Consider the following 12348-nt stretch of genomic DNA (forward strand, 5'->3'; position numbering starts at 1 on the left):
CACGTGAACACACAAACATACACATTCATAAAAAGACATCCTTATAGATGTCCAAATAACAACACAGAAACACAAGACACTAATATGGTTGAAGTAAGAGAAAGAATTAAAAGATCTAGTTTTAAAAATGATTAGCTGGTTAGTTACCTTTCTTGTCACTGTGACAGAATACTTCTCAAAATAACTTAGCATGATGGCTAGAATGGTTCACAGTTGTTTGTGGAAAGCATGAAGCAGCCGGTATTAGCCATCAGGTCAAGCCTGGTCATAAGGAGAGCCGACCTATATATAACCCATCTGCTGTGGTGATATATTGTTTATGATCTAATAAAGCCACTGGGGATCAGAATGCCAAGTCTGCCACACTAGTTAGCCATAGAAGCTGGGCAGTGGTCTCACACACCTTTAATCCCAGGACTCAGGAGACAGAGACAGATGGATCTCTGTGAGTCCAAGACCACCCGGGAGCTACATAACAGTCAATCAGTCTAAAAGAACTCACACCTTTAATCCTAGCACTAGAGATTATACAAGGAGGTCAGTGCAGTCTCAGCAGTCTAGAATTCTGACGCTTGGTGTCGAGAAGTGCAGTCTGAGGTTCAGTGGATCGCCCCTATTGTCTAAGCATTGGTAGAGGTTAAGAACTCTCTAGTGGCCAGCTGCTTTGCTTCTCTGATCTTCAGATCAGCCTGAACCCCAATATATGTCTTTGGGCTTTTATTATTCATGTTACAATCTGCCAGATAGGCCCTATGTCCAAAAGGTTCCTCTTCCTCCTAAAACAATGCCACCAGCTAGTTCAAATGCATAAGCCAGTGGGGAACACTTCATACCCAAACCTTACCAATCACTGACCCACACAAATTCAAATAGACAGATGAATGAAGATGTCAGCTGAAGACTTAGACAAGAAACTCAGCAAAGGGATACATTCAAAGCCTTAAAAGAAAAAAAATCTAAGTCTGGCGTTGATGGCACATGCCTTTAATCCCAGCACCCAGGAGCAGAGGCAGGCAGATCTTTTAGTTCAAGGCCAGTAGTGTGGCCTACAGAGTGAGTTCCAGGTCAGCCAGGGTTACACAGAAAACTTGTCTCAAAAACAACAGCAGATAAATAAATAAATAAATAAATAAATAAAGGAATGAATGAGTGAATGAAGAAAAGGCAATATTTGCAGTATTTATAAAACTTGTATGTGCTGTGGAACAATCCTTTTCTACACTAAAAATATGTATAACTCTCAATGGATATAACCAATAATTGGGTAGGAAGTTAAGCAGAAAAGCCAAACTGAGAATGATGGGAAGGAGGGTGGAGTCAAGATAACAGCCAGTAGGCTGCCCAGAAAGCAAGACATGCTAGAAGACAGGTAAAGCCACAAGCCACATGACAGGCAAATCCACGAGCCACACGGCAATACATAGATTAATAAAAATATGAGTTAGTGAATAATAAGCCTGAACTATCGGGTGAGCATTTATAATTCACATTCAGTCTCTGAGTTGATTATTTGGGACCGGGTGGTCGGGACAGAAAACATGCGGTTACATACATGTATGTATCCCAACAAACTGGAAAAATCCAGAAGGAATGTATAAATTTTTGGATATGATCTAACAAAACTGAACAATGAGGTAGGTATAATAACATCCTAAACAGATCAATAATAATACTGAAGCACAAATCAAAGTCTCCTAACAAAAGCCCAGGGTCAGACAGTCACACACCTGTAATTCTACCACTCTGGAGGCTGAGACAGGAGGACTGCAGCAAATAAAAGCCACTCTGGGCTTCAAAGTGGTAAGGCAGTTCAGGAATACACATTTGAGACCTTGTCTCAAAAAAGTAACAAGAAGGGCTGGAGAGATGGCTCAGTGGTTAAGAGCACCAACTGCTCTTCCAGAGGTCCTGAGTTCAATTCCCAGCAACCACATGGTGGCTCACAACCATCCGTTATGAGATCTGGTGCCCTCTTCTGGTGTGCAGATATATATGGAAGCAGAATGTTGTATAAATAAATAAATAAATAATAAATAAATAAATAAATCTTTAAAAAAAGAACCAAAGTATAAAAAAAAAGTAACAAGAAGAAAAAGGAAAGGGTGGGGCAATGAACTAATCTGACAGAGCAAGAGGACCGGGGGAATGGAGCCAACAAGAGAGAGTAACTAGTAGTTTATATGATCAAATACTTACATGCATGAATGAAAATGCCACAATAAAATTTATTATTATGCACAATGGATACATACTAATACAGAATAGAGACTATCACACAGGAAGTATTTAAGGAGATGAAAAGATACACATCTTTAAAAAAGGTTTACTTTGGTTTCAAGCAGCTTGGCCAACATGAAAATGTTGTTCGAGACAATTAATGGCATGCAGTTTCTAAAAAGAACACAGTTCATTGTGATTAAGAGATTTTCTGAAGGTGAAAACTGGAATGGTACACATATGTTTATCACACACTCACACAGAGTGAAGTCTATTAATAAGATGTGATTAACTCCCGAAATTAGCTGCCATTTCTGTAAGAGTACAGCCTAAAACTGTAATGCAAGACTATAAAAACAAAAGAGAACATAAAATGAACTTCAGCAAGCTAATAATCTATTGTTATAAATTATTGTAATTTAGAATAACTTCACAGTATCCATTCCATTTTGCATAATCTAAGAGCTTTACATATAAAAATATGCAAAGCAAAATGGTTAAAAAACGTTTCTGCTAAATGCAAAATGTTTGGTTCATGGTGAAACAATCACGTCACACAGGAGGAGAGTGGAGGTGCCCTCACTCGAGCCTGATGCTCCAGCCCAGAGTGCTGCTCGGGGACTGTCTGCCCAGAGCAGCACCTACCTACAAAGAAACATTTGTGGGTTTTATTTTATTATTATTATTTTGTTTTTTTGAGACAGGGTTTCTCTGTGTAGCTTTGGAGCCTATCCTGGCACTTGCTCTGGAGACCAGGCTGGCCTCGAACTCACAGAGATCTGCCTGCTTCTGCCTTCCGAGTGCTGGGATTAAAGGCGTGCACCACCAACGCCTGGCAATTTGTGGTTTTTAAAAATCTCCTTCCACATTTATTTATTTAGCACGGGAGTGAACATATGTGAAGGCCTGGAGACAATTTGTAAGAGTTGGTTCTCTCCTACCACGTGGGTCCCAGGGATCGAACTCAGGTTATCAGGCTTGGCAACGGGTGCTTTTACCCACTGAGCCATCTTGCTGGCCCTTGTCTTACATTTCTACTATTTAGATTTCTTACTGTTACATCACTTCCTCCTTCCCAAACACTTGCATTTTCTATTACAGTACTACACAGGTCTACAGTAGCACAGACAACTCTTCCATCTGTGAAGCTGACAGTGTGCATACGTGGCTGAGGTTATTAATTTGAATGGTGCTAGATAACACAGCTCTTCAGTGGTGCCCTTGGAATCAGTTACAACTTGTATATTTTTAACCCCTTTAAAAACCCCTATCTTAAGAGTCCCATTTTAAAACTGAATCTAGCAGTGGTTGTATCTGAACCATCAATTTTGTACACAGCATTACATTCCAGAAGGTCAAAGACAAATCCCCATTCTTTTTGTTTTAAGTTTTGTTTTGTTTTCTTTTTTTTTTTTTTTGGTTTTTCAAGACAGGGTTTCTCTGTGTAGCTTTGGAGCCTATCCTGGTGCTCGCTCTGGAGACCAGGCTGGCCTCGAACTCAGAGAGCCACTTGCCTCTGCCTTCCGAGTGCTGGGATTAAAGGCGTGCGCCACCAACATCCCAAATCTTAATTAGATATTAACACATCATCTTCTTTCTTTACCTTAAGCAAATACTTTCTTTTTGTAGATCCCAACATTTCTATGAAAATATTTTTTTTACAGTTTGTAAATTCCCATAAAAAATTCTCTAGTTCCAGCTAGGCATGGTGGCACACACTTTTAATCCCAGAATTTGGGAGGCAAAGGCTAGTAGATCTCAGTGAGTTGAGGACAGCCTACATAATTAGTTCCATGACAACAGGGCTTTGTAGAAGACAAAACAAAACAAAACCTCTAGCTCCAGTAGGAAGAAAGCATTATGTCTGCATTACTGGTAATATTCATAATTAAATTCATACACAATTTGTTGAACATTTGATAATGGTGTTCTAATATTTCATCATACTCATATGGGTTATTCTAGACTACAAGTGGCTTAATTGGAGAACACAGACCAAAAATCCTTTGACACAAAATTTTGTACACCTCATTTAATAACTGAGAATCAACCCTCATCTATCTCACTGTGCTGCAAGAGGAAGGGGAAGTGCAGCTCCATACTCTCCATTCACCCAGTCTGTGGCCTAAAAGGTTAGCTAGGAAAAACAAAAACAAAACAACAAGAAACAACTGACTTGGTTAGCCCAAGTCCTTGGGATGGCACTGGAGCTGGCAGGAAGCAAGGAAGCTGGGAAGGGACAGCTGGCAAGTGACAAGCTGACAGAGAACTTACAGCTAGACGCTGGGGTTCCTGGGAAGCCTCTACTCAATTGCTGTGCTGCTGGTTCTCCTTCCCAGATAGCCTTTCTACAGCTCATTCTAGAATAAGAACAAACCCTTCAAATCTGGCAATTAAGAAGAAATTAAGCCAGGGAGGGTAGCTCACACCTGCAATCCCAACATTTGGTAGGCTGAAGCATGAAGATCAAGAATTTGAGGCCACGCGTTGGTGGCACACGCCTTTAATCCCAGCACTCTGGAGGCAGAGCCAAGTGGATCTCTGTGAGTCCAAGGCCAGCCTGGTCTCCAGAGCAAGTGCCAAGATAGGCTCCAAAGCTACACAGAGAAACCCTGTCTCGAAAAACAAAACAAAAAACAAAAAAAAAAATTTGAGGCCAAGCTGAACTATACAATGAGTTGAAGGCCAACCTGGGCCTTAATAAACCTCCTTAATAAAACAAAAACAAAAAGGGAAAGAGAAGGAAAACTCAATAAAACAAAAACAAAAAGGAAAGCTGTATCTGTGTTTATCAATACATACTTGGTACAAAATTCAATAACACAAAAGGTGAAGTACAGATGAAGTACTGGGTGGAGATCAGCTGAGGCTCTGGGCTCAAGTCTCCATAGTAATTCCCCACTGTTGTCAAAATCAATCTCTGTTAGCCTTGTCGCTCAGCTCCATTAGCAATAGCAAATGTTCCAGTTTCTTGTGCAGTCTTTGCTCTATTAAATGATTATTCTGCCATTTTCCTCTTGGATATTTCAGGCTCAATACAAACTTAAAACTTAGGAGAGCACATCTTTACTAAACATTTATCATTTTTCAAATAGTCACCCATCTTCAATTAACAAATTCTGTAATCATCTAGAATGTAACGCTGTGTTCTTGACTCTGTACTGTAAGCAAAGCTGGGCAGGAACCACATGACCATGTGTGTGAAAGGAAGCACTCCACAGAAACTTCAGAAGACCTGCATTTTAGACCTGCAATATCCGTAAAGTATGAATACCAACTCACCTTTCCCTTTCCCTAGTTCTTTTAACCTAGGGGTTAAAAGAATTCAAATATTTAATATACTAATATATAGAAAGCACATTAAAACACTGCTATAAAAATGTAAGGTCATCAGTATTCATTTGTATCTCTGCAGAAACCACTTAAAACTAATAAGATGCTCAATAAATATGTAACTGAACAGATACATACTTCTTGCTTTGCCAATTCCATGCTATATTACAGTCACAATCTCACCCTTTAGGTCACTGAGTAAAAAGAACAACTCAAGTGTCAACAGAACAGCTTTCTTTTGAGAAAGTATGACCTCCAAGATCCTGCTCATAACAAAGAGGTCAATAAATTTAACTGACTTTAAAAAGTAATCTGTGTGTGTGTGTTCATGGGTATGCACATGCATGGGATCATGTGCAAACATACATGTACAAGCCATAGTTGACCCTAGGCGTTGTTCAAGAAGCTGTTTGTCTTGTTTTTGAGACAGGGTCTTTCACTAGCCTGGAAGTCACTAAGTAGATTACGTCAATGAGCCCCAGGCACCTGCCTGTCTCTGCCTCCCCAGCACTGGGATTATAAACGTGTATCACCACATCTAGCTTTTTAGGTGAGTGCTGGCAATTGAACTTAGGTCCTGATACTTGGTGGAAATCACTTCACTGACTAAACTATCTCCCTAGCCCCTAACTAGCTTTTTAAAAACTAATTTCTTTTTTATCATGCATTTGTTTTTATATTGAAGAAAGCTGTTCCTAGTGAAAAAGAGTAGATGTTCTACCAAATCAAATTTTATTAAAGCCAAAACTGTTGAGCAAAGTTTACAGTTTTACTAAAGAAAACAACAGTTCAGAAAGGTTGTGAAACAACAGGAACAGAAGCTAGTAGGAAAAATGATGTTCTTTGAACATTTTAGAACTTAGGACAAAATTTCAAAGAGTAATTAATTTAGAAAAGGGGAAAAAAGCAGAGGATTAGGTAAGTGCAATGGTTAACAAGCACAAGGGTGAGAGCAACAATAGCTCACTCCATGAAGGGGCCTAGCTGCTCTTATAGCATGTCTGGCTGCAGCTTCTCCTTACCTCTTCTGCTGTGCTGAAATGCCGCCTCTGAATTTTCTTAGGGCTTAAAAGACTTCGACGACATGAACCACTCCAGGATGGACTTGGGACAGGCTTAATAGGAAATGACTTTTCGTATGCAGACACATGGCAGTGATGATTTGACTTTCCTGTAAAGGTGTTTGATAATCCACTAAAAGAAATAAAAAAAGTTTGTAAGAAAAAATAAACCTAGTGATTATTTTTAATTTTAAGAAATAATAATAAAGACAGACAGAATGACAGAAGTACATTTGTGGGAAATACATAAGATATAACACACCAGATTATAGCATCAGATTCTGCCTCTTTTTTGGAGCAGGAGGAAGATTCTTCGAGACAGGGTTTCTCTGTGGCTTTGGAGGCTTTTCGGGAAGTAGCTCTTATAGACCAGGCTGGTCTTGAACTCAGAGATCCGCCTGCCTCTGCCTCCCTGAGTGCTGGGATTAAAGCGTGTGCCACCACCGCCTGGCAGGTCTTAGATTGCTAAATCACATTATCAAATAATTAAAACTTTTTCTTGGATCCACAATCTAGAATTTCCTTTCTCAAGAACCAAATGGCAAGCAATATGGAATGAGGGAGAACAAACCAGATGAGTGTCTGTTGGAAAACCCAGAGTAGAGGCACATTAACCACTTTTCTTTTTTCTTTTCTATCATACTTCACAGTTCTATCCCACAGTCTATCCCTAAAGCTCTTTGGAAGGAATTACTTCAAACATACAAGGATGGATCAAGCAGAAGTCTCACAACTGAACTTTTACAGTACATTTTAAATTTTCCTACAGAACCAATAGAGGGCTCTCTTCCTTCAGGAAAAGCAACCAAAAGGTTTTCTCCCCCACCCCCCCACCCCACAAGCTGTACAGCTTCATGCTATGATCTACAGGCTGTACAGCACACTGTGGATTCTTACTATTTGTGCCCTTTCTAGTGGGAAAACTGACATAAAAAAATACCTTTGTGAACTCAAAACCTCAATCGTCTACCTAAAGCTCACTAGTTTTAAGCTTTTCCCTCCTTACAGGATGCTTTCCATTAGCCATTACTAGCAAGTCTGAGGTAGTTACTCTAACCAAAATAAGTTTTTCTTCTAATTAATCTGAATCTAAATGAGCTGACCAGATCTAGAAAACACCAAAAAGCAAATACACTCTCTTAACTTTTAAGAATCTAGCCTGGCGTTGGTGGTGCACGCCTTTAATCCCAGCACTCGGGAGGCAGAGGCAGGCGGATCTCTGTGAGTTCGAGGCCAGCCTGGTCTCCAGAGCGAGTGCCAGGATAGGCTCCAAAGCTACACAGAAAACCCTGTCTCGAAAAACCAAAAAAAAAAAAAAAAAGTATCTATGGCTTTGTTAAATGTATAGTACAGTAGAGGAAGGAACAAGAGACCCCGGATTTCTGCTCAGGCTTATGTTCTTAGGCTGGGAAGACACAGCTAACCAGATAGCAGTGGTAGTGCAAGTGTCCGGGAAAGACAAAATGGGTTCTCTACAATGTCTTTTGTAGCAGTGCTTCCCGAAGTGTGTCTTTTCAACATTAAAATGAACAAACCAAAATAAATAAATCATAAAAATAAAGATATTTTGCAATGCCAGGAATCAAGTATCCTGCCCATATCTAATGAGCTTGAGTCTACCAGAGCCAGAAGCAAGTTCAAAGGGGTACCTGGCAGGAAAGCTATGTCATTAAAATGCAAACAAGCACATACCCGCCCCCTCCCCCCGCTATTCTAGGTTACAAAACCAAAGCTGTCAGAATATTAGCATTAAAGAATAACAAGGATAGGCTTGGCGTCCCAGGCCCCTAAGTCCAGCTTCTAGGAAGCTATGGCAGGAGAATCAAAAGTTCAAGACCAGCCTGGTGACTCATGCAGTAAAAGCAGGGCTGGTGGGGCAGCTCAGTGTAGACAGCTGCCTAGCAGGACTGAGACCCTGGATGCATGCTCCACAGCACCAAACCAAACAGGACAACACAAACACTTAAAGGGAATTTCAAAACCTATTTAACTCATCACAATAATTAAAATTCATTTAAACTATATGAAGTAGTCATTTAAAAAAACTTAAAAACTGGAATTTAAAAAAAGAACTAATCAATTATCCTACCTTTCCCATAACAGACAATGTTTCAGGGTAATCAAACAGTCTCAACTTACGGGGAAAACAAAACAAAACAAAACCCAAAAAAACAAAAAAAGAAACAAAAAAACAGTGCCAACCAATAAGAAAAAACAATTAAAAAAAGGTTTCATTAACTCTAAAAATCATTACATAAGGATTTCCAATTGATATCAATAATTACTAAGGGATTAGACAAAGTAAAATTGTTCATTTACATAATGCCAAAGTAGCCACATTCAGATTATATTCAAATCACAGCTCTAACTGTACAATCAGGGACCAGACCAATTTCAATCTACCATGACAGAAGACCCGGAACATGATAGTGTTTGTTTTCTAGTGTGGTATAACACAGTATCATTATTTCTTTGAGTCAAGAAATAAACTTACAAAAAGCACAGGGGATGGAGAATAAAACAAGGATACCATGAAGAAATAACCTATCAAATCAAAAGGGCAACTATACGGAAAAAAGTCGTGCCATTAAAACACAATCAACCAACCCCACACTCCCTGCATCCAGCCATTCTAGACTACAGGAGACAACTGACAAGTGCAATCCTACATAGGATATTGGTTTGGATAAAACAAGACATAAATGCTACTAAAAAAGCCGAGGACAGAAGAGTATGCACTCACTGTAAAAGGCTGAAGAAATGGTGTAAACAGTAAAGGTACTTGTTGAACAAGCCTGATGACCTAAAGACCCCATGATCCCTGGAATTCAAGTAAAAGTACAAGGTATGAACTCCACAAACTTGTCCTCTAATCTTCACATGACTGCCATGGCACACAAACCCATATACATATCACATATTACTAATAAATTCATACTTTAAAAAAAGCATATGCATATGCATAGCGTGAACTAATCTTTGGAAAAGATCTAACGGCACCAACGATATTTGAAAGAAAAAGATTTTTACACGTGTTGTCCTCAGGGTAGTAGCAATATGATGTTTTACTTTTTTTTTTTTTGCTTATCGATATTCTAAAAAATTTTAAGAAGGATATGTCTTGTTTCTATAATAACTTTATTTAAAAATAACAGTATGGTGTTATCAATTTTAAAGAAGTAGCTTGTTTAATAATGCATGAGTATCTTTAGTGAAGACAAAAACCATGTTTTGCATAGTATACAATATGAGTATTGCTATCCACAAGATGGACAGAAACAGGAAGAGGGTTGGAAGGAAAAAACAATGGGAGAAGGAGCTTGTGGGGAGTTCAAAGGCTTTTGCTTTGTTGTCAATATTTTAATTTTTACAATATAAATGTACTAGTTCTTAGATAGTTAAAAATTTAAAAAGTGGTGAAAATGACCTCCAAGAACAATAGCATATATTCCCAGAGTCCATGTGCTATAATAATCTTCAAGTAAATAAAAGCCATTCTGTTGGTTTCAGTCAATCCAGCTTGGTTAACCAGGAAACTAAATGACCTCACATTCCTCAGATATATACAGAGAATGTATATAAAATGAAAAAAAATAGGTAATTCAATAAAAAGTCAAACATGTCAAGGACTAAAAAAATAAAAAAGTTACAGAACAACTTTATTAATACATGGGCGGGAGTCAGGCCCATCTGTAATCTCAGGACCTAGGAGCTAGAGGCAGGAGGATCGGATCAGAAGTTCAACATCATGGATGTGCTGAGTCGGAGTCCAGGCTGGGCTACATGAGATCTCATCTCAAACAAACAAAAATAAACATATTTATGGACTGCGAGAGATGCTCAGTGGTAGAATACTTGCTAGCATATACAATTCCCTGAGTATGATTTCCCAACACTGTCAAAAATGGTACCTGTTAATGACCAGTATAACTTTGGCAGAGGAACAGGTGAGGCTCATGAATGGGGGTAAGGTTCTCTAAGACCCTTTTCCTAGGAGTTACAAGAGCAGTTACCAGTGCAGCTTCGGAGCAGGTTCGAGTCAGCTCCTGTGAAAGGCTGCAGATTCTGCTACAGACGCTGACTTAATTTCCTCTTTAAAACTTGTACTGGCTATCTGAACACCATCCTAAAGAGTCCTAAACACTTACACCCACCAGGACTCCCTTCAAAAGTGTCTCTTCTAATAATTTACAGGAGACACAAAGGAAATGGGTTTGTATATCTTGTTAAGGGTTAAAGCCCTAAGATGGTATTACTCATTGAAAATTCTAACGTGCATCAACCTTATAGCCTTTTTCTTATATCTGAAGAAGGGTTTGAGAAATAAGTAGAGAAAAAACTAACCTTGAGGTCTTTCTGGTTTCGAGGTAAAGACTTCGGCTATTTCTTGATTTTTGTAATGTTGAGACTGATGCTGGAGTGGAATTTCTCCACTGTCCATTTGCACTTTGACCAAAAGTTCTTGTGTCATTTGAGCCAAGGAAACTGTCTGAGGAAGGGTTATCTAAAATAAAATAAAAAAGTTTGAATTAAGTCAAACAAATCTAGGTCTTTTCATGATTGCAACCATGTTCCATCATTGCATTCCAAAGTAATGTAGCATATCACCATGTCTCTCATGGAAAAAAGATCCCAGTCTCAACTGCCAATAAATCTGTAGCAAGGGTACTTCTACAAACTATAATTGATTCAGCCATACTAACCTGAAAATTGATGAAGGAGCTGAATCCTGCCACAGCCATGTGCCTTATCTGCATCAATGTGACTCCGTGGTGTCCACCAAAAGTCAACATTTTACCCCAACTATATCTTGCAAGCACTCCCAGGCCTGGGCCTGAAAGAAGGTAGGCCAGACCAGTAAGAAAGCAAGTGGAGGGCCGAGGAGATCGTAATTCAAATGAACAACAATTATTGCTTAATAAGCAGCCGGTGTCACTTTCTTCTGTGTGGTTATCATGTTCCAGACTCTGAGTACCTCTCAGAGCACAGATCTAACTGCTGCCCATACTGGCTGGCATATGGCAGGAATGACCACTATATACCTCTGGTTCTAGTATGATCTTCAGTTTCTTAAAGCTACAATCATTAGATATATATCATCAATACTCCAATGCTTGCTACTTCAATCAGACTGAGGATTGTTTTTATTATTTTAATTTTATAAATTCTGGATTATAAACTAGAATGACAAAAACTTTAAGTTTTAGCTAGGAGTAGTAGAATAATTTCTATGCCTTCTTTTCTCTATCAGGAGGCCCAGATACATTAAAACAGCTCCAACAAAATAACTTCAGACATTGGTCTATGGAATTCCAAGGAGCTTCAGTGGAAAAAATAAGAATGATAATTCTCTAGTCTTGGAATTTTTGTCTTATACTAACAATATTCTGAAGTGTTCCTTTCAAAGGACATTAACACAGACCTTTGCACAGAAGTATGCATTTATGCTATTGAAAGTATTTGTGTGGGTGTGGTGATACACACCTGCAATCCCAGGGTTTGAGAAGCTGAGGCAGGACAACCACAGTCTCAACACACACATACACAACGTGCTTGTCTGCCTTTTAACCCTCTACTCAAATAACACAACCTTAAAAGAGAAGGCCCTTAAGTAAACCATGAAAGCAGGATAAGGGGGAGAAAAGGCATCCTCGGTGCTGTTAGTAATCAAATGATTTACCAGTCAGTGCAGTCACTTGGGCTTACAACTGACGTAAGTAAATTTTAGAACTTTCTT

At 39.0% G+C, this 12348-nt stretch overlaps 1 protein-coding gene across 9 annotated transcripts in view; it reads right to left on the minus strand.

Annotated features, from left to right (window-relative positions):
- The window catches only part of Senp1 (SUMO specific peptidase 1), a 51213-nt gene that overhangs the window by 26730 nt on the left and 12135 nt on the right, over positions 1-12348 (minus strand). For all 9 annotated transcript variants that reach the window (XM_027396438.2, XM_027396442.2, XM_027396437.2 and 6 more), the window contains 2 exons: positions 10956-11115; positions 6573-6744 (listed from right to left, as the gene is read on the minus strand). In XM_027396438.2, coding sequence (XP_027252239.1) covers positions 6573-6744; positions 10956-11115 — 332 coding nt within the window. The remainder of the gene's footprint in view (positions 1-6572; positions 6745-10955; positions 11116-12348) is intronic.

This window comes from Cricetulus griseus, chromosome 2, assembly GCF_003668045.3.
Source record: "Cricetulus griseus strain 17A/GY chromosome 2, alternate assembly CriGri-PICRH-1.0, whole genome shotgun sequence".
Classification (NCBI taxonomy): Eukaryota; Metazoa; Chordata; class Mammalia; order Rodentia; family Cricetidae; genus Cricetulus; species Cricetulus griseus.